The 21,196-nt window shown below is 41.0% G+C and overlaps 1 protein-coding gene across 3 annotated transcripts; it reads right to left on the bottom strand.

The window, feature by feature from the left end:
- Positions 1-2,176: 2,176 nt before the first annotated feature.
- On the bottom strand, positions 2,177-19,252 carry LOC137288196 (xaa-Arg dipeptidase-like). Of its 3 annotated transcripts, XM_067820636.1 has the most exons (8): positions 19,105-19,240; positions 18,625-18,704; positions 17,063-17,449; positions 16,703-16,851; positions 16,113-16,255; positions 15,382-15,536; positions 14,731-14,974; positions 2,177-3,797 (listed from the first exon to the last, which is right to left on the bottom strand). In XM_067820636.1, the coding sequence occupies exons 3-8, from the start codon at positions 17,429-17,431 to the stop codon at positions 3,649-3,651; spliced, it is 1,209 nt and encodes a 402-aa protein (XP_067676737.1). In that variant the 5' UTR covers positions 17,432-17,449; positions 18,625-18,704; positions 19,105-19,240; the 3' UTR covers positions 2,177-3,648. The 3 variants fall into 3 exon arrangements, with proteins under 3 accessions (XP_067676737.1, XP_067676736.1, XP_067676735.1); XM_067820635.1 differs by lacking the exon at positions 18,625-18,704 and having other exon boundaries at positions 19,153-19,252; XM_067820634.1 differs by lacking the exon at positions 18,625-18,704 and having other exon boundaries at positions 19,105-19,234.
- Positions 19,253-21,196: the final 1,944 nt, after the last annotated feature.

Below are 21,196 nucleotides of genomic sequence, written 5' to 3'. Positions count from 1 at the left end.
GAAGTGCGGAAAGTAGTTCGAGAACTGGGTTATGTGGTCAGGCGTTTCTACTCTGCCTGGCACTTTTCCCAATTCAAGGTTTACGACCCCGACAATGCCGGAACAATGGGATAGTCGAGGGGTACGTCAACAACGTCTACAAACTGAAACAAGAAGCCAGCGTCTACCCTTCCAAATGCGTGATGGAGGTTAGCCTGCGTCATTTCGCCGAGGAAGTTTTCCGAAAGGAAGGAGTTTGTATGGTTCCCCGATAGACATCCTGCTATAAGTCTCTGCCTCTAAGAGGCGTGAGCATGTCGCTGGTAACAATAAAACATTCGATGTATACACAGTAGTAATAGTAGCCTGCATACCATCATGACTCAACAGCCGAACGACTGGGTGGGTAAGAACTCGGACGATATGTTCCAGATCAGCCCTTCGACACAGCATGGGTTCCTCCTCCTCCTCCTCCTCCTCCTCCAAACCACCAACCCCATAGCTCCAACCACAACCTCGCCCACCACATAAAAGATGCCTCACCGACCACGGCAGACCGAGGCAACAGCATCGCCGACAACGGAGAACAACCCAGCAACAACAAAGACAATCACCACCACCACCTCCAAAAAACAACAATGCCACCACTGCCCCCAAACTTCACCAACATAGCGAAAACCCACCCACCAAAACTACCACCACAACGACCATCCATGCATCACCCCCAAACTTAAAGGGAGTGAGGAAGCCCTTAAAAGAAGAAAAAGAAGAGAAAAAACGATGACGACAAGGAGCACAATGGCATAACAACCACTAGAAACAAATGATTGCACCCTCTTCTACGAATATAGGTATTCAAGAACATCGAGATGATGGAGAAGAAGAAACAACCATTGAACACAACGCTGAATTACAGAGGCTCGTTGTCGAGCTGATGGTAGCGACAACAGTCACAGGTGAAAAAGTGCATCCTAACGAAAAAAATAGACAAACGGGTATCACCGTCCCTTCACGAAGTGTTCAACGCAGTGTTCAGGTGTACTCCCTAAAGAAGCGACACCATGCAAGTCGATACACACGTGTCTCCACCCCTTTTATAAACAGCCTGTGCAGTAGAGAGAGAGAGAGAGAGAGAGAGAGACAGAGAGAGACACTGCATTGTCACCACCTGAGCCCCTTACAAACATGGCTGGCTATGGCGCACCCGAACAGGAACTGTAAGCAGACAGAACTCATTTCCTAGCAGGTAAAACCGCATTCATAAAACACATTGAAAACGATATCAACAGTCCGTGGCATACCTTGCTACAAAAATTACCAGACATCATAGTGAGTGAGTGACTGAGTTTAGAGACTCAGCATTATTCCAGCCATATGGCGGCGGTCGGTAAATAATTGAGTCCGGACCATAAAATCCAGTGACCAACAACATGAGCATCGATCTGCGCAAACGCGAACCAATGACGTTTCAACCAAGTCACCGAGTCGGACATCCCAATCCTGTTAGTCGCCTCTTACGACATGCATAGTCTACGACATGCATGGGTTGCTGAAGGCCTATTCTACCCCGGGACCTTCACGGGTCCACAACTCAGATGAAAAGAAGATATTGAAGCATGCACAGTAAAGAGCTGTGTGAAGCTCCGTGTGTCTTCATGGCCCAGGAATTCACCTAGTATAGGAGACTTGGTGGCACCACCTTGCCAGATGTTGTAATCTTGCTGTTGTAATCTTGAGATGATTCTATGCTCATCTCAGGTTTGGGGAACACAGTGTTCCAAGCCCTCCATTGCTGTAACATGGAGCTAAGGGTTAAGGATATACCCAGCCTAACATGATTTGCTGCATGCAAAACTGAAGATGGAGGAAACATTATATAGGCCTACTTATGACCACTAATATCCAGACCTTGTCTTGTGTCAAAACACAAAAACATGTGCTTCACTTCACACCAACAACGGTAGATCAAACAAGTCAATTTTGTGTTGATTCTCTCTCTCACTCACTCTCTCTCTCTCACACATGCACACATCAAAGAAGTAATAGAGGGAGAGAACTCTTAAGAATATTAGCTTTCTTGCATGCCTGAGGAAATGCAACTACTTGCAGCTCTACTTAATTTGACATACTCTAAATACAACCATAGTTCTTACAATACTTCATAGTTTCTTCTATGGAGAAAATTTGTCAAAACAAATGAGTGAAATATGTTTATTCCACAGTATATCAGGGTCTAACATGTCTGACACTCTTAATATTGCTATGTCCTGTTTTAATCTCCACTTCCAAGACCAGAGAACTATCGTAACTCTCATCTTTAACACTGACTTAAGCCACCCAAGTGATAATGTCAATAGTATACATATATATATGCTATGTAGGGTATACATACCCCACAAGTTACATTTCCAGTTAATAAATAAAAGTTAAAGATAAAACATCAAGATATATACATTTATCACCTTCCTGTCTTTCACCATTCTATGAATTCATTACATAAACAGTTTAGACTTAACAACTGACTATCAATATATTTTGCATTTATGAGGTATTTATTGTGGAGCAGAATCATGTTAAGTAAATTTCACAGATTTGGAAATCATGAAAAATACATTCATCATAATAACTTAACACACTGTTTATTGTATCACCACACACAAATTATATAAAATCAGTGAAATCATTCAAGGCAGCAATGCATCACAACAAAGCAAAAACAGCTTGCTCAGCAACACAAACACCAGAGACTCAAATGTAACATATGATACGAAGTGTAATCCCAAATATGTTACAATATCCTGTTTGATAAAGGTATCTACTTACACAATACACTATAAAATAAACATTTGCTGACATTAAGCTCAGATCTTTGAAGGGCATTTAGAAGTGGAATACGAAAGAAAAGCAACATTTATAGATGTCAACTTCTTCATTATGAATAATATGACCTTTTGGCGCATATACTAGCTCCTTCTTCAGGACCTGATGACGTTTTATTCACAATAAAGAAGTTGACATCCATCAAAGTTGCTTTTCTAATATTAAGCTCTTTTCCACACCAAGCTTATTTGTCCAAGAAGACACTGTGTGACAATCACAGGTGAAGTAATATCACCATCCAAATAGTAACAAAGTACAGTAGTTCATCACAAACATACAGGTGATCTGACCCCTGCATGTAGTAATCTCAAGCTATGAGAAAAAGGCTGTTGAATGCTGGACATAGTGAAACAGATTAAACAAAACCATGTTGTTTAATGGGTGTGTTTGATGAAAAAATCTTTGGATGGCACCTGGAGGTGATAACATAACAGGGAACATTTACAAGATGTCCACTGCTTAAATTCAAGGCACACAATTATTTAGGGTATACTCCATTTTTTTTACATGGAGTAAGATCATAAAAAGAGTGAAAACGTACTCCAAAATTTTCTGCTCCTTATATTGAAGGTCACATCTGGGAATTTACCCTGTCGTGATCCCAGGAATAACATTCTTACGGTAACAAAAGTGCATGTACAGTGTTACAGAATTAAGGAAATTTTTTATACAAGTGACACTTCCTCCTGCAAGTACTGAGGCCACACCACCATCCGTTCTTCTGCACATAGGGCCACACTAACTCCACAGATCATCTTGTTCCTTCTCCAAGAGATGAGGTTACTGACCCTACACAACAAGCTGTTCCTCTTTCTGAAGATCTAGCTGGAACTGTCCCTGTATCTGGGGTATCAGGTCCGGGTTTAGAAACAGGTCGATGACCGTCATAGCTAGAGCTTTCCCCACAGACAGTGTGTAGCCCTGTGCTTCCCCCTTCCCTGCTCGGGATAAACATCATGTCAGTACAATGTTGAACTAGTATAGCTGAACTGACATCATCTCAATTTACATTCAGTACACATATTTCATATTTCTTATATACTGAAATTAAATGTTGATTCGATTATGAAGTAATTTTCTGAATATAATAGATATTTTATACTTATCCTGACATATGCTTGTTATGCTTATCTCCTCCCTCTATGTGAAGATAGTGGAACACCTGAAATCCCTCAAATTTCCTTGTATTAAAAGCGGATGTACAATACATTCAATACCAGGAATCCCAGGTATAGTATTGGTATAGTATTGGGATTCCTGGTAGAGTATTGAGGTTTCTATATGGACATTTTTTTGTAAGTATAGTACATACTCAGAAACCTATACCACCCAAAAGAGACTTATCTTCGGAGGACATCCAAGAAATATGCTCCCTTCACAGTGTGGTCACTCCAGGCAATGTTAAAAAACGCTTCGGTATAGGATCCACAAGGCTGTACGAGATATGAAGAGAACATGATGTCTTGCCCACTGACAAGAAAGCCCCAAATCCAACCTTCGACCTTCGACCATCTTGCCCGCTATTGAGACACCTCCAAATCCAATGATCCAGGACTTCTACGATCATATGTGGAAGATTGAGACTCGTTCGGAGCAAAACACGAAGACAGTGTCAGCTCTTGTGAAGCAAAAAGGATTATTGTTGTCGGCTCGAGCAGAGCAAACAACGAACATGTTGGTCGATATCTTGTCTAAGCTGGACAAGGAAGAACTCCAAGAGGTAATGGAAGTTGAGGTGAATATAGAAGACATTGAGGAGGAACAAGAACAGGTCCTTTATGATATACAGGAAATTGGGCGGATGGTAGAATCAACCAAAAATTTTGTATTTTGTGGCCAAACAAGATGATTCACAGTTCGTGCACCCCATACACAAACAGGACGATGTGAAGAAGGAAATGCCTTCCAGGGACCCCTTCCACTTGAACTAAAATGTATGCACCTCGAACTACAAACGATGTATGTTTTTCATTAGCATGCATTTCAGACTACATAGCAATGTATGTTTTTCGTCTGCATGCACCTGCAACTCAAACTACAAACGATGTATATTTTTTGTTTGCATCCAGTCCTTGTAGAAAAAAAATATCAAGGGAGTGACTTGTATTTTTCATTCCCCCCAAGGTCTGGAACCAGCAACTCAACTCCTCTGTTGTCTTTCCTTCTTGAAATAGGTGATCAACATATTTTCCTGAGCCTACACAGAAATGATTCATTCACCAACCGTAAACATTCTATCCCGCCAAAGTCCCGAATTGTTTCTTGTATATTTTACCCGTAAACTGGAAATGTTTCCCCACTTGATGAATTAAGAATCAACAACAGTCTCTTCTTACCTTCATATTTAGCCACAGCAAAATTTGTGCATGTATAGTCTCCTTCTGGAGTCTCAGAAGCTTTTTCATGTTTACTACATGGTGGTGCTGCTACTTCCAGTAGTTTTGGTCCACCATAGTTCGGTAATTAGTTCATAATAATTTTATATGATCTTAAATCCCCCTGCTGGTTCTGTTTCCCCTGCTATTAACCGTAAAAAACATTGATCGTTCTTACACATACAAGGACTTGCTAATTTCTTAGTGAGCAATGTGTATCGTAAAGCCCACCTAAGGCAGTCATTACCTTATATATTCTCTATATTGTGAAATAACCATCTATTAGTATCTGTTTAGGAACCTCAAGGGGGAGGCGTTCCTTAGGTGTGCAGTCTATGTCTTTATTTTTCCATTAAACACATTTCATGCTTCTGATGCAGTGATCAATTGCACCACACTTACAAGATGAGTTGTCACCATCAAAGATTGGAGGGGGCTTTCAGTTATTGAGGCAGTCAGTGCCTCTGTTACGTCTATCATAGGGGGACCCCCCTGGAGAGTCTGAGAGTATAATTCGTAGTTTTCCTCCAGCTGGTTGAAATTTGTTTGGTTGGTAGAGGTGAACGAAATCAATTATTTCCCCGTTTTTTACAAACTCCTTGCAGACTTGTAAATAGTGTTCTAGAAATTGTTTAGGAATCTGGTATCGCTCGTAAAAGGTTTAGCCATGATCACTCCATGATTTGTTTCTCTCGATCAGAAAGAAATACAAATGGGACATCTACTATTTCTTCTAATTTTTCAGAATCCTGAGGTTTACGGATTTTCATATATCTAGATTGTGATATATCATATTTTTTCTTTGATTCTGGAACGGACAAATTATCTGATCTGATCTCAGCATAAGCTTCACGTGATAGTTTGGTTCAGGGCATTTTATACTATGTACCTATTATCATTTTAGTTGGAGGTACACTTTGCGCCGGGGGTTAACCATAGCATTGAAATATTTAGGGAGTCAATGGTACATAGTTTGCTATATCCATGTTAATCTTATCAACAGCCCAGCCAGAGCCTTTATTAGTGTAACATTTTAGTGTTTCTCGGATTTTTTCTAATGACTGGCCAATAGTATCTGGGTGTGATGCAACTTCCTGAAGTAAACGTTGTTATCCCATTCGCCTGTTGTTGGGGGGCACTCCACATAGAACAATGTGAGTGGGTCACTTTGGAGTGGTTGAATGGTTATAAAACATTCAAGTGAAGATTAAAGTGCCTTTATTGTGGTACAACTGCAAATTTGGCAGAATTACTCACCTCTGTAAATTTATATGTGGACGTTTTTTTGCAGATGAAAAGTGGTCGTATGAGGCATATAGGTGTGGGGGTACTTTTGGCTCTCCCTGCAAATTTGCAGGCAATTTGGCTCTGCGTCCCAGAACCCCCATTGTCTCTACTACTAGACACCTGATGAGTGGGTGAGTGAAACTAAGTGCCTCTGTGGAACTGTTAGTTGTTGTGTGACAACAAGTGGCCCAAACTGGTCATGCTAGTGATGTCCTCCGTGGCAATGTATTTGATTTCAAAAAGCAGCCCTCCATTATAGATGTTAGTGAGCTGTTTCCATGAACAGCAAGTGTCAGTGCCAAAGCTCTCACTTCGTGGGGGTTGGAAGTTCTCGGAAGTTTGAGTCCTGCTGCTTTGTAGGCCCTCAGTATCCCTACTATGATAGTGTTGCAGGATACTTCTGTTGATGTCTCAATAGATAGTGGGATGAATAGGCAGTTGAACTTTTGTCTCCTTGACTTAGTTCACAGAAGATATATTTTAAATGCTCTGACTGGGCATAATGACAAAGCCTGGGTATCATGTAGCCCAAGGACGGTCAATAATGCGGGGATGTGGAATTGTCATACCAGCTGTCTTGGCAGTTCATCACAGGCCTTTGGTGCGCAATCTCATAACGACTGGTGTCGAATCGTGTACGACTGAAGTCAAGAGCATGTATTTCTTCAGCACTTTCGTCAGCTTGACGCCAGTTATCCTGGTGATGACAGAGCTGGGTGTTGCTAAGTAGGTCAATAGTGTAGAACCTTTAAATCCACGTAGTTAACATAAGTAGTCCGCTACTTGGAGATGTTTGACTTTCATTGCAGTGAAGCCCTTCCACTTTGTGCATGTCTCAAATCCCATCCACTTATCGTCGTAGGAGTGACTTGGTCTATGTACAGCTAAGGTGTGTGGATGGACAAGTACGTTCTTCCATTCTGGTAGCCTCAGTAATGGATGTCCTTATTACTCGATAAGTCATGGAAACCTTTTTCTCCCTGGCCAGTAGGCACAACTAAAGTCAGTTGCATTGTCGTGTATTTTATCTTACCAATGACCTCCGGTAGTACGACCGGAGGCGAGAAAGCAAAAGCATTCATTCATTCACATGAGATGCTGAGAGCAACTGCTGCCCCTGGAAATGGAGATACAAATGTTGGTATCTGCTGAACTTGGCAGCCAATATACAAATGTTGGTATCTGCTGAACTTGGCAGCCAATATACAAATGTTGGTATCTGCTGAACTTGGCAGCCAATATACAAATGTTGGTATCTGCTGAACTTGGCAGCCAATATACAAATGTTGGTATCTGCTGAACTAGGCAGCCAATATACAAATGTTGGTATCTGCTGAACTTGGCAGCCAATATACAAATGTTGGTATCTGCTGAACTTGGCAGCCAATATACAAATGTTGGTATCTGCTGAACTTGGCAGCCAATATACAAATGTTGGTATCTGCTGAACTTGGCAGCCAATATACAAATGTTGGTATCTGCTGAACTAGGCAGCCAATATACAAATGTTGGTATCTGCTGAACTAGGCAGCCAATATACAAATGTTGGTATCTGCTGAACTTGGCAGCCAATATACAAATGTTGGTATCTGCTGAACTAGGCAGCCAATATACAAATGTTGGTATCTGCTGAACTTGGCAGCCAATATACAAATGTTGGTATCTGCTGAACTTGGCAGCCAATATACAAATGTTGGTATCTGCTGAACTAGGCAGCCAATATACAAATGTTGGTATCTGCTGAACTTGGCAGCCAATATACAAATGTTGGTATCTGCTGAACTTGGCAGCCAATATACAAATGTTGGTATCTGCTGAACTTGGCAGCCAATATACAAATGTTGGTATCTGCTGAACTAGGCAGCCAATATACAAATGTTGGTATCTGCTGAACTAGGCAGTCAATATACAAATGTTGGTATCTGCTGAACTTGGCAGCCAATATACAAATGTTGGTATCTGCTGAACTTGGCAGCCAATATACAAATGTTGGTATCTGCTGAACTTGGCAGCCAATATACAAATGTTGGTATCTGCTGAACTTGGCAGCCAATATACAAATGTTGGTATCTGCTGAACTTGGCAGCCAATATACAAATGTTGGTATCTGCTGAACTTGGCAGCCAATATACAAATGTTGGTATCTGCTGAACTTGGCAGCCAATATACAAATGTTGGTATCTGCTGAACTTGGCAGCCAATATACAAATGTTGGTATCTGCTGAACTTGGCAGCCAATATACAAATGTTGGTATCTGCTGAACTTGGCAGCCAATATACAAATGTTGGTATCTGCTGAACTAGGCAGCCAATATACAAATGTTGGTATCTGCTGAACTTGGCAGCCAATATACAAATGTTGGTATCTGCTGAACTTGGCAGCCAATATACAAATGTTGGTATCTGCTGAACTTGGCAGCCAATATACAAATGTTGGTATCTGCTGAACTAGGCAGCCAATATACAAATGTTGGTATCTGCTGAACTTGGCAGCCAATATACAAATGTTGGTATCTGCTGAACTAGGCAGCCAATATACAAATGTTGGTATCTGCTGAACTAGGCAGCCAATATACAAATGTTGGTATCTGCTGAACTTGGCAGCCAATATACAAATGTTGGTATCTGCTGAACTTGGCAGCCAATATACAAATGTTGGTATCTGCTGAACTTGGCAGCCAATATACAAATGTTGGTATCTGCTGAACTAGGCAGCCAATATACAAATGTTGGTATCTGCTGAACTTGGCAGCCAATATACAAATGTTGGTATCTGCTGAACTTGGCAGCCAATATACAAATGTTGGTATCTGCTGAACTTGGCAGCCAATATACAAATGTTGGTATCTGCTGAACTTGGCAGCCAATATACAAATGTTGGTATCTGCTGAACTTGGCAGCCAATATACAAATGTTGGTATCTGCTGAACTTGGCAGCCAATATACAAATGTTGGTATCTGCTGAACTTGGCAGCAAATAGGACTATTTGTGGTGATCCTAATGTCTGACTGATGAGTCGAAATGCCTCTTGATGTATCCACTCTGTTGTAGATGGTTATAATGGAAGCTGAAAGCTGTAGCAGCCTGTGAGAACATACTGACCCTTTCTTGTTTATGTAGAACACTACTGTGGAGTTGTCGGTGTGGACCATCAGTAGTCTATTCCTCAATGCAGACGACCATCGTCATACTGCATTGATTACAGCTTTCATCTCCTGGTGGTTGACATTCAGAGTGTGTTCGCTGCTCACCAAAATTCCTGCTGCGACCTCGTTGTCCAGGTGGGCACAGGTGACTGCTGTATGAAATAAGTCTGCAACATTGTAATGGGCTTAGTTGTAGTCTTTCCCTTCTGGTCAAATGCTGTGCTGAGGTAAGCAGACCGAGTAAATACTGCCACTGTTAAAGTGGTAACAGAGAGAGTAGAACATGCAGTATCATGGCTTGAATCTTGTCTCGACACTTTTGTGTTGGGAAGATTTTCCTTCCTGGAATGCAGAACTTGCGTCAGATTCAACTCTGACTTCATCAATCTTCCAGTAATGCAATACGCCATGTGCACCATGCTCGTTGCTACAGGAATGTTTCAGTCAGCTGAATATTCATGAAGACAGTTAGTGAGGTAGTACAAACAGGTATACACTTCATCTATCATAAAGATGTTGGTACCAGAATTGATTTGTCTTCAGATTGTCAACACTGTAAGTTGTGAGCAAGCTGTCCTCCATGTGAAGTCTATTTACAGCTGACTGGCTGCTGTTATGGTGAAAAATTTGCCATGAGAAAAGGTATAAGAAATCCCCTATGAACCCAAAAAAATACCAGAAACACTGACAAGTCTAAAATTTTCAATATTATGTATTGAGCAGACAGCAAGATACAATGATTCACAATAGAGGTTTCTAATACAATGCAACTAAGTCAAATCTAAAGTAATGGGTCACAAATATAATATCAGCTCACCAAACTCTTGGTTTTCAGTGAGAAACATATCTATGAAATCTTTCACTGTGAGCCGTCTTGGCTGTAGGTCAAGCTGTATGAAGAGGCAGACAGATCTAGGACAAATGATGACAACTCCAGTAAATCTGTGTGTGGTCAACACAGCAACCAGCACTGATACACAGTCACTGATTCTTGAGCATACCAGCAAAGTATGGAACCTTCACGATCGGCTAGTGTTTACACACCAAAGGGAGGCAACTCTAAAGTGCTACCTTAAAGGCGTGCTGCTAAAACAATGTTACTGTGATACGAAATGTGACCCATTATAACTATCACTCAAAACTCTAAACATTGTGACATAATAATAACTATAACTTAATCAATAACAATACAAATTACAGGAAACAGCCTCTTGTAACACTTCCGCAGCAGAACTGTCATATGTTGCTGCAGGCCTCCAAATAATTAATGTTGAATCTGCTGTTAGAAGACCTCTTTGCCTCGTGAAGACAATCAAATGCCGCTGTAGACTGCTATCTGGGTTGTAAATGAAAACTTTCCAACATTGAAAGGGTTGTTTACATCTGTAGACGACTTCCTGACACACGACCATTGGCCACATTAAGCACGGGGTGTTGTCTTTTGAGGACCAGTGAGATTGCACATGTGACGTCACTGGTGTTCCAGCAAAAAAAAGATCATCGCGAAATGCTTTCGGTGATTCCCCTCACAAGCTTTTGGGCTTGTCTGAACTTCACTGTTCAGCTTGTCCCACAGATACACGAATGAGCATGTGCATAGATGACTCAGAAAAAGCATGTGATAAGATCATCATATCCCCTTCAAAGTTCAAATCCTCTGGCTTCAAACTGCAAGCGTTGGTATGCAGATTCTGCATGCGTTGGTCTAGCTGAATAGTCTGCATGTATGCATGCGAGCTCCTGTGGAGAATGTAGATCTGTCTTCAATGGTGATGATGACATGTATCTGAAGCCGTAGCCTCATGAAGCATCCGTGGAACCCTTCTTGCTGAAGTGCTGAAGGTGCTAATGTACAATCGCCAAGTCAATTGTTTAGTAAATCTCCAAGTGTTGAACTACAGGATGTCTTAATGCTGATACATCACAGTATGACAACCCATTGATAAGTTGTCCGTACAGCCCATGGTGATGATCTTCGTGATCGAGTGTGTTCACACGATGAATCCTCTCCATCCGACAGAGCTACAGTAGTTGAACAGTGGTCGAACCGTAACGCAAGATGACTGTAGTAGACTACTGTAGATTCGCAGAAGATGTATCCGATGTGTATTCACTTCCAATGAAGAGGAAGAACGAAGACAGAGTCTCCGAAGAATGGGAGATGCTGACGACAAATGCTTGCCGCTGTAGCGGAATCCATGAGTGTGGGCACCATGCGAGTGGATGGAAGGTGCTTCATCAAAACTGCGTCGTGATGATACAGCCAACAGTGATGACTTCCGTGAACGGGAGCATGAATATGATGCATCCTCTTCATCCGATGGACCAAATGCAGTTGATGAACTGTCACGCAGGGCGACTGTAGCTGTAACTGAACACTGATGTTTCTGCTCTGCTTCAAAACAGCAAACCATTAGATTCATCTCCTGTTGATTGTAGATGATGAGGATGTCTGTGTAGAAAGTAGACTCTCTGAAGGTTGCAGTGTTGTTGTAGATATAGCTGATGAAGGTCTAGTAGACGCTGAACAGTGATCAGGAGTGCTGTACCTCAGGGAGTAGTAGTGGAAGTTTGTCATAGATCTGACATTTGTCAGGTGGGAAGGACATTGTAGAAGATGTTGTTTCAGTAACAATCGATTAGTTGAAGACTTGGTCTTAAATGACAACTTCAACTTCTTAGGTTGAGATGATCCCTATTCTGACGATGTCTTCTTCTGAGATCTAGACGACATCTTGTTGGCATCACGACCATGCCCCCAGGTCAAAACATGGTTTCTAGACTTGAGAGAGCCTATGTTGTTTGTACTTAGCGCACCTCTGGACAGTACATAAATATAAAGCAAAATCTGTACCAGGTAAATTCTTGCAAAGTTCATCGCAAACGGTGGAAGAACAAATAGATTTGCATAAAGGACATAATATATGCAGGTCAACCGCCAACAGCCATAACTTACAGTGGGATCACGATTTCATCAACTAAAAGTTGAAGAAAACATGCCCAAATCACTTGGAAAATACATATTTCAAGAATAATTACACACCATGACAATGATAAATACAGTATAAAAAAACAAATATGACACAATTTAGTTTAAAGGACCGAAAAAAAGGAAAACTTATCGCCATATCGAGACTCAAAGTGCATCCAACCATCCTTGCCGGGTGATGAAGGAGTGAGTGACAACCATGGCTGGTCATTGGTGGGAAAGGGAGGCTTCCGGTGGGTGAGTGTATTCTAAGTCCACTTCAAATGGAAGTGAATTTCAAGGGATTTCAAGTGTTCTACTATCTTCACATACAGAGAGGAGACAAACATAATAAACATCTGTCTGGATAGGGAAAAATTTGGAATTATACAGGACAAATATTATGGAGAACAACTTCTTGATTTTTTAAAAGAAAAAGAAAACAAGAAGTTGTTATTCATAAGATTTGTCTTGCATTAATTACTACACCAACTTCTCTTTGAAGAATCATATTTTGGAATTAATAAATAAATGGAATGAACCACAACAGAAAGCAGATTAGATTAACACACTGTATGAAAAATACTTCGATACTTGTATATTTGAAAAAGATAAAGTGAACTTAAACAAAAGCATGGTAGGAGGGGATGCATGGGATTCGCATGATGTGATAGCTGTCCCGAGTGATGAATCCATCATCTTCCAGAACAGTCCAACATGTTTTGGAGCAACTGTCCCTCCCTAGAGAGCAAATAATTTATTTCATGTCTGCCTGGTTCACTTTGTGAAATGGGCTCTTATTCTCAAAAACGTTCCTACTGCTTTTAACAATATAACAGTTCAGGGCAAAAGTGTGCTTTATTACACTATACATGGTGGTAGAGCAAACTGTATTTCTTTTCTAAGATGCCATATTTAATCATTTCTAAGCCTAATTTCAAATAAGCTATGGCAGAAAACAAACGACGGTGTCTGTGACCTAAATTAAGAATCCTTGCACAGGGCTAACTGATGTGCTGTTCTTTTGACGTGTCAGCCCCCTACGTTAAGACAAAGGTTACTAGAAAAACAAATGATGAACAGTTTGGTGAAGGTTTATGTTTGGGTTCAATATATTTTCTCCAGATCATTTTAATTACATCTGTGATTCTCTTAAACCATACAAGGCAATATGACTGTCTCATTTCTACTACCACCAATAGTTTAGATCAGTACTTTCAGCTGAAGTTGACATTCCACGATTACATTGTGCGAATGTAAACTTTGCAAAACATTACTGTGTAGAACATTTTATCCGTCGGAAAACATAAACGTAAGGTTTCAACCAGTGATGTTAGCTGTGTGATGCAACTGCAAACCAAGAAACGGGATGCGACAAGGCAGTTTACTGTGGGAGACGGTATGGGGCTATGGCAGCTGACATCCATCGTGACATCGGTTACATTGTGATGTAATGCAAAAAAGTTTGATTACAAGGGGGTGGACTGGAATGGCGCAGTGATGTAAACACATTGTGACGTAATGCAAAAAGTGCACATTATCGTCTGATAAAGTATTGTCGGCGCCTTTGATCTTTCAATTGACCTCAACATGTTTTGGAGCAACTGTCCCTCTCTAGAGAGCAGATAATATATTTCATGGTCTACATCGTCTGCCTGGTTCACTTTGTGAACTGGGCTCTTATTCTCAAAACGTTTATAGCCCTGAGACTTCTGAACTTTAATCGTAGCCAATGGGTCAAAAATGGGCTTAAGAAGTTTGAAGGGCTACAAAGATTTTGAAAATTGATAGCCGGGTGATGTTTTGAACATGGTGACCACAGTGGGGTACTGACTTAGTGAGTCCTTCAACAAACAACTTTAACAATGAACACGCTCACAACAAACTGACACCATAATAATATCAGTCATGAAGTAGTCTCAGTAATCTACATTTAGTTGACCCTTTGAGTTTATTAGATTTACTGCATTCTAAAGGCTTAGAAAACTATGAGTCTTTGATTTGCAGTTGATCAGGACAACAGGAAGTGTGATGCCTATTCATGTATGGTTGCTTAAATATATTCATATTTTCATGAGCAATATATTTGGGTACCTGCAGCCTTGGCAAAGTCTGCTGAGTGTCCACTGGCTGTTGTCCCAAAGTGGAACTTGGGGTGTATACTGGGTACAACATGCGACACATTGCCCATATCTGTTGAGCCTCCCTGCTTGGCAATCTTAGCAGGGTCTTGTTCAAACTGGATTCCAACTTGAACACCATTAGTTTCATACAGAGCTGCTAGGATATTGTTGCTCATCAGAGCTGAGTACGGTTTTTCATCAAACTGACACTCCACCTGGTGACAGGAAAAGAGTTTGAAAGAAGATCGTAAGCATCATGATCTGACAAAACAGGACTGTGACTAATTCCCATCTCTGTCAAATGAAGGAAAAAAAAGAACTTAGATTCCTTACTCCAGATTCTGGACTGAAAGGATCAATTGATCATGTATCTAACAGTCCTTATTCCTAATCAACTGTATAAATACTCTTCTCACACATTCAGTACGAACCTAGGAAAATCAGGGTTAGAATTATTAAGGGTCAACCTTAAATACTGTGTACAGAAACCCTCCACGCTACTATTAAAAGCACTTTGGAGGCCATTATCAGGGATCAGTCTTCATAATTTCCTTTCGTACCCAACAACAAATACTTAAGTGACATTTGGTAGCTGTCCAGTTGTGACTCATTAAGCACTCACTGTACATCCTGTGGCTTGAGCAGCTCCATGTACACACGCCTCAAACTTGGTTTTAAGGATGGCTAGTTCAGGGTCCGTGGGAGCCCTGATCATGTATTGCAGCTCTGTTAATTCAGGTATGATGTTTGGCTTGGCACCCCCATTTGAAATAACACCTAACATAGAAAACATAATGTACTTAGTTATGAAAGTTCAACAATAATATAATTAAACTCATTTATGGCAGCAACTGAATATTAAATTACATGCACATTAACATATAGGCAAATGATTGTTGATTCAAATAAATGTATTTGTTTGCTTCATGTAGCAATATTCCATCCATTATTACAGTTCTGTAAATGATCAACTCTGGGCCAGACAAACAAGTGGCTGATAGTATGAACACATATTCTAACAGACAATGACCTTGGTGAGTTCTTCCAACCAGCACAGGACACTGGTGACTCGCCACTAAAGTTGATATACATCCTCTACAGATTCAGGCCTTGCAATTTGGAAAAACTACACAAGCCAGGAATATTCTCATTCAGCCCTGGACTGAAAATAAGTTACCTCCCTTACTCTTACATTTGATTGTTCAGTAAAATGTTAAAGAAGATCAAGGGTAGACAAGTCACAAGAACACCTGGAATTAATGTGTATGTGTTTGTTTACCAAAATACAATCCCCACAGATATAAATGATGGCTTTTGCACAGATGATCATTTTAATCATTTTCATGTCTGTACCATGGATCCTCCAGGTCGGTTTGATCTGCTGCCTCAGACAGGAGATATTCTGGTAGCAGAGAACGGCAGCATCGAGGGCATTCACTCCATTCCAGGGGAAGCTTGCTGCATGAGAAGCTCGGCCTCGGAACCTAATTGTAGCTCTGAAGGAGAAACATCAGTGAAATGTAATTCTTGTTTGGATTATTGTACATTTTCATCACACAAGAGAGGAAGGTTCAGGATTTATCTAAGGCTATAAGCTTAGTGCCCATAGCAATTGAATATTTATATCATTCATGTTTTTTGTATATGCTGGTATTTTCTGATGATGAGTGGAAAAATATTTCGGCTTTTAATCAAGTACTACAGGACTCCAATGTATACTTTTGTGAAACAAATAAACACAGGTATGGCAGGTGATAAAAACAGAAATATTATCAGGACAATGGTTCACTTCCGAAAACAAAGTGACCTCATAACTGTGATAAAAGCATTCAACCAACCATGAAAAAAGGGTTCTAAATAAGATACTGTAAATGAAGCTCGGTCATAGTGAAAAGGGGACAAGAGGTATTATGTGTATGATACAATTTTTCAAGTCTACTCACTGATTCATTGCTACCATGACGGGCCTGGGAAGATTGCACTGGGACGGGTGTGCCATCATGGCCACATCCACATCACTAAAGGCCCCCGCTCGGATTAGGTCAACCTTGCCTCCCCCACCCTCCTCAGCAGGTGTACCCAACACAGTCAGCTGTGTAACAAGTACAACACAATGATCAGTCACATCTACAACAAAGGGTTGCCTCCCTTACACCAGCAACCCCCATTCTCTAGTTGACTGTCCAAAGATAATCTGACACTTTTGCATGAATCCAAAGATTCTATTACATCAAAAATGTGTGATGTATAATTTACAACTTAACTTCCTTCACATTCATAAAACTTTCCCTTATATTCCATGCCTTGCCAAGGGGTTTTCCACACGCCTCCATTGCCGCCTTGGCACCAAGAGCTGTGGCCACGCCCACCTCTGCAATCAGGTTGTGTCCACAAGCATGGCCTAGACCAGGTAGGGCATCATATTCACACAGCACTGCAATATTAGGACCCCCATTGTCATTACTTCCATGGGTTGCCTTGAAGGCGGTAGCAACCTTGAAGCTCCTTTCCACAACAAACCCATACTTCTCCAGCAGACATGTAAGAACCTCATGAGCATGGAATTCTTCAAAGTTTAGTTCTGGATTGTCATAAATTTCTTTGCTGAGGGCTTTGAGATCTAGACTGGCAGCATCAATCGCTCTGCAGGCAGTTGACTTTAGCTCTTCCATGATGGCAGCCTCAAAAAGCTATGGAAGAAAGATGTTGTCAAATTGAAGACTGAAGTATGACAGTTATGAACAAACTAATCCTGAATGTACATCAGCAGTGACACTATTGATGGTATAAACATTTCATACTGTTCATACAATGAGGGGAAACACTGAAAACAACTTGAGGATTTTCCTTAAATTAATATTTCAAACTGTTCCCAAGCTCAAGATCCATTCTTCCCAATTCTGAAATTCAATATGATTTATGTCATATCCAGAAAGTATGAAAGTTAGTGAGTTAAGGTTGATGCCACCTTTCACATGACGGGGACGCTTGAAGAGGTCTACACACATTGTACCAACGAGCATTTTAATCAAAGCCAATCCTTTGTTGAGATAAGCATCCATTGCAACCACTAATTATAAGCCACCCCACCAGTTATCTTCCCAAAAGACACACCTCCCAAAAGACAGACCACTTAAAACAACACATTTTAAGGTTGGGTGCATAAGACTTAATTAACCTGTATACTGGTGTCTCCAATTCTCACGGTACTTACGGATATCAGCTGAAAAAATAATACAAACGGTTCTTTTCGTATGTATGCCTGTGGTTTTTAAATGAAGAGATTCTCCCTTTAACATCTGCATCTATCGACTGCTTGATCCATCAGGTGTATCATCACACATGAGCTCGATGAAAAACTTTTCGAGGCGCCTCCCATTCTCATGGCATAACGAGAAAGTAACATTATTAGGTATAAAGAAGGGGAATCTTATCAGTAAGGGCGGGGAAAAGTTATGACTTTTCACTGCTGGCTACAACCCATGAATATTCGTTACATTCCAAAAATTTTATCATTCACAGACTTGGGCCACTTCCTAGTTACTGGCCAATGACGTAAACAACTGCTAAATATCATGCATCGGCTATCTTGGCAGAAAATACGTTTACTACGAGAATAGGAAACCCACGAGAGTAGGAGATGGCCCTATACCCTTGATAATAATGGTATGTGGCCTGATAAAACAGACATTAGGTATTAACCAGAGTTTTATTAATCCATGAAATGAATTATGGTTCTTACATTAGGGCATACTGCACTCATTTCATACCTAGACACATAACAGAAATCGACTACAAAGGCCAATAACAGAGACTTGTCACGTATGTCAGTCAATCCCAAATTTTCAACTGTTTGAATACATACGGTGCTCCGATTCAGTATTTTGATGCTGGGATATAAGTTTGGATTTCACTTCGACTTGTAATACGACCTCTCTTCTTCCTCTAAAAGAAATTCATGACAACAAGGTAGCCTAGTCTATAGTTCAGCAAGCTAAACGTCGTGTTCCTGCCAAGGCATACACCGACAGGCAGGAACACGACGTTTAGCTTGCTGAACTACCTAGTCTAGAATGTCCTGTAAGTCACGTTTGCACGTGACAATTCAAGTCCAAATCATAGACTTTCACTGGTTGTCTGCAAAACTGCGGTGAGTTTCAAGTATCAGATGACTATGTGTTTTCAATTCGACGGGTGATGTTCCTTTAGGGTGAGCAGTTGCATTGCAGCCAGTATCATAGAATATGACAATATTAATTGATTCAGGCCTTCAGGTCCCTCTTTTAAAAGCTTGGCACTAAATTTCAATTCAACGCTAACGCGTTGGGCTTTAAATGACATTTACCGGTCTTAAATCAACAGATAAAGGACCGCAAAAATGAAAATAGAATGCCTTTATCTCCTAATTTCAAAGTCGTAGGATAAAACATTATTCCACTTTGGATAGCGCTATCGCTGTGAGGATCTGTTCCAAGGGAGGTAACTCTAAAGATAACCATATGCTGTTGTCATCACAGAGGTGTGCCAGCAGTGGGATCGAGCCACAGGATTAGATCTTAGTGTCAATGAGGCCAGGGATAACATACAGTTGGTCCCAGAGTGCAGGGTGAAAAGTTCCATCCATGTACAGTGTGTTCACAACGTTGAGAAGCCTGAGCCGATCATTTGTTGCAAAACACAGGATTCTGTCTTCTTTGCTACCATCAACACATAGAAAAGGCTGTCGATCTGTTGTCTGCTTGAAGATGTCTGGACGATTGACATCAGCAAGAGCCCTGGGAAGTGGAGGCATGGTCTTCCTTCTCTGCTTGTACAGGCCACTCTTCATGGTGTGGAAGGAGGGAATGGCAGCAGCCTGTTGAACATCAGGCTAAGCTAATCCTTCGTTATAGATTTTCTGGGTGGGAGTTGTCTCGGCCTGGACTTTCTGACGTAGTGCGCTTGTAAACTTCAAGGCAGCCTGGTCTTCTGGAGGATGATTATATACTGGTTACGGACAAACTGTCCAACTGTGGTATATTCGCCTAGACAACCACCTTGTACACACTTCCAGTGTCCACATGTCAGGTGCCGGTTATTCAGCCTGTACATGTAGCCATCTAACAGAGTGCTGCTCACCTTCCTGCTGCCCACGTGTAGTACTCTACCTTCTTTGGATTCGCCATGATTTGAACCAAACTATGCAGAAGTCCCATCCTATTTCAACATGTTTCCTTCTCAAACTTACTCAGTACAAACTCTATTGCGTGCTAAACAGAAGTAATTAAATTGTTTTACATATATAGTTCCTGTTGAGAAAGATAGGCAAATCGTATTGAAAACAATCGAAAGGGATACATAAAGTACGACGTGTGCTGATATCATAGGATAATCTATGATAGGGAGCTTTCATAGTGTAAACAGGTTAAACTCATTAGGGTGGAAGTGACCACTTGTGTGCAGGAAAGCGTATCACTGCTACTCACCTGAACCAACATACTCCGTAGCTATTATTGCTAGTAGGTATTTGTCACTTTAGGCATGAAGAGACCTAACCGTCTGGACAGAACCCTCTGTGTGTACGTGAAAGAAAAGTGTTGTTGAACCGTTAGATTTTGTATCAATTTTATACGCATTTGCAAGCAGACAAATTGCAAATGTTTGAGTTGTGGGGATTTATTTTGCGTTGGCCTGAGGTTCAGAACAACTTACCTATACAACAGTTTACAAGAGTCAATTCAAGCTCTCATAAAATCACCAAGACGGGGCAACCTGTGTCGGAATTCCAGACGAGTGGAAACGAGAGAGACCGTCTCTGTGAATAACAACTTCTTTGTTTGACAACAGTACTTCTCCGAAAACATTCTCCCTGATACTCATTTCCCCCTAACCTATATGTCACCTTCATGATTAAGGTGCACTCATCCACCCATGCAGCGGTGCAAAACCTGTGTCGTAACCCACCAAATATTATTACAAGTTGTTCTCCGTAAAGTTGATCAATATTGTTTGTCCCAAATTCTAAAATGCCTCTCACAGAAGCGTGGATTGTTATACGTCATGCTGTCATGACACCTGAGGACAGCAATCACAAAGGTGTACTTACTTCAATTAAATATATTTAGAAAGAAGCAGAACGCGTTTCTTGTCCTCAGAAATATACATGAAACAGAACGCTTAGCTATCTTGGAATATTAACCCACAAGTCAAGGAAATGTCCGAAGAAAACTCTTTGAGTAGGTCAGTGTGAGATGTGACTGACATATAACGGGGATCTGAAAACCCCTTTACCTCACCATTTTACCATGGTACTGCGATCAGAGGGGCATTGTGGTTAAAGCGCTCCTTTGACACGCCGAAGCGCCGGGGTTGATCCCACATTGTTTCAACGTGGGAAGTCCGTTTCCTGTGTCCCCCTCTGTGATACTGATGCAGTATTACTAAAAGCGGCAAAAAAA

Source organism: Haliotis asinina, chromosome 6 (assembly GCF_037392515.1).
Source record: "Haliotis asinina isolate JCU_RB_2024 chromosome 6, JCU_Hal_asi_v2, whole genome shotgun sequence".
NCBI lineage: Eukaryota > Metazoa > Mollusca > Gastropoda > Lepetellida > Haliotidae > Haliotis > Haliotis asinina.
The sequence above is the reverse complement of the archived record's forward strand: the minus strand, read 5'-3'. Positions and strand labels throughout refer to the sequence as shown.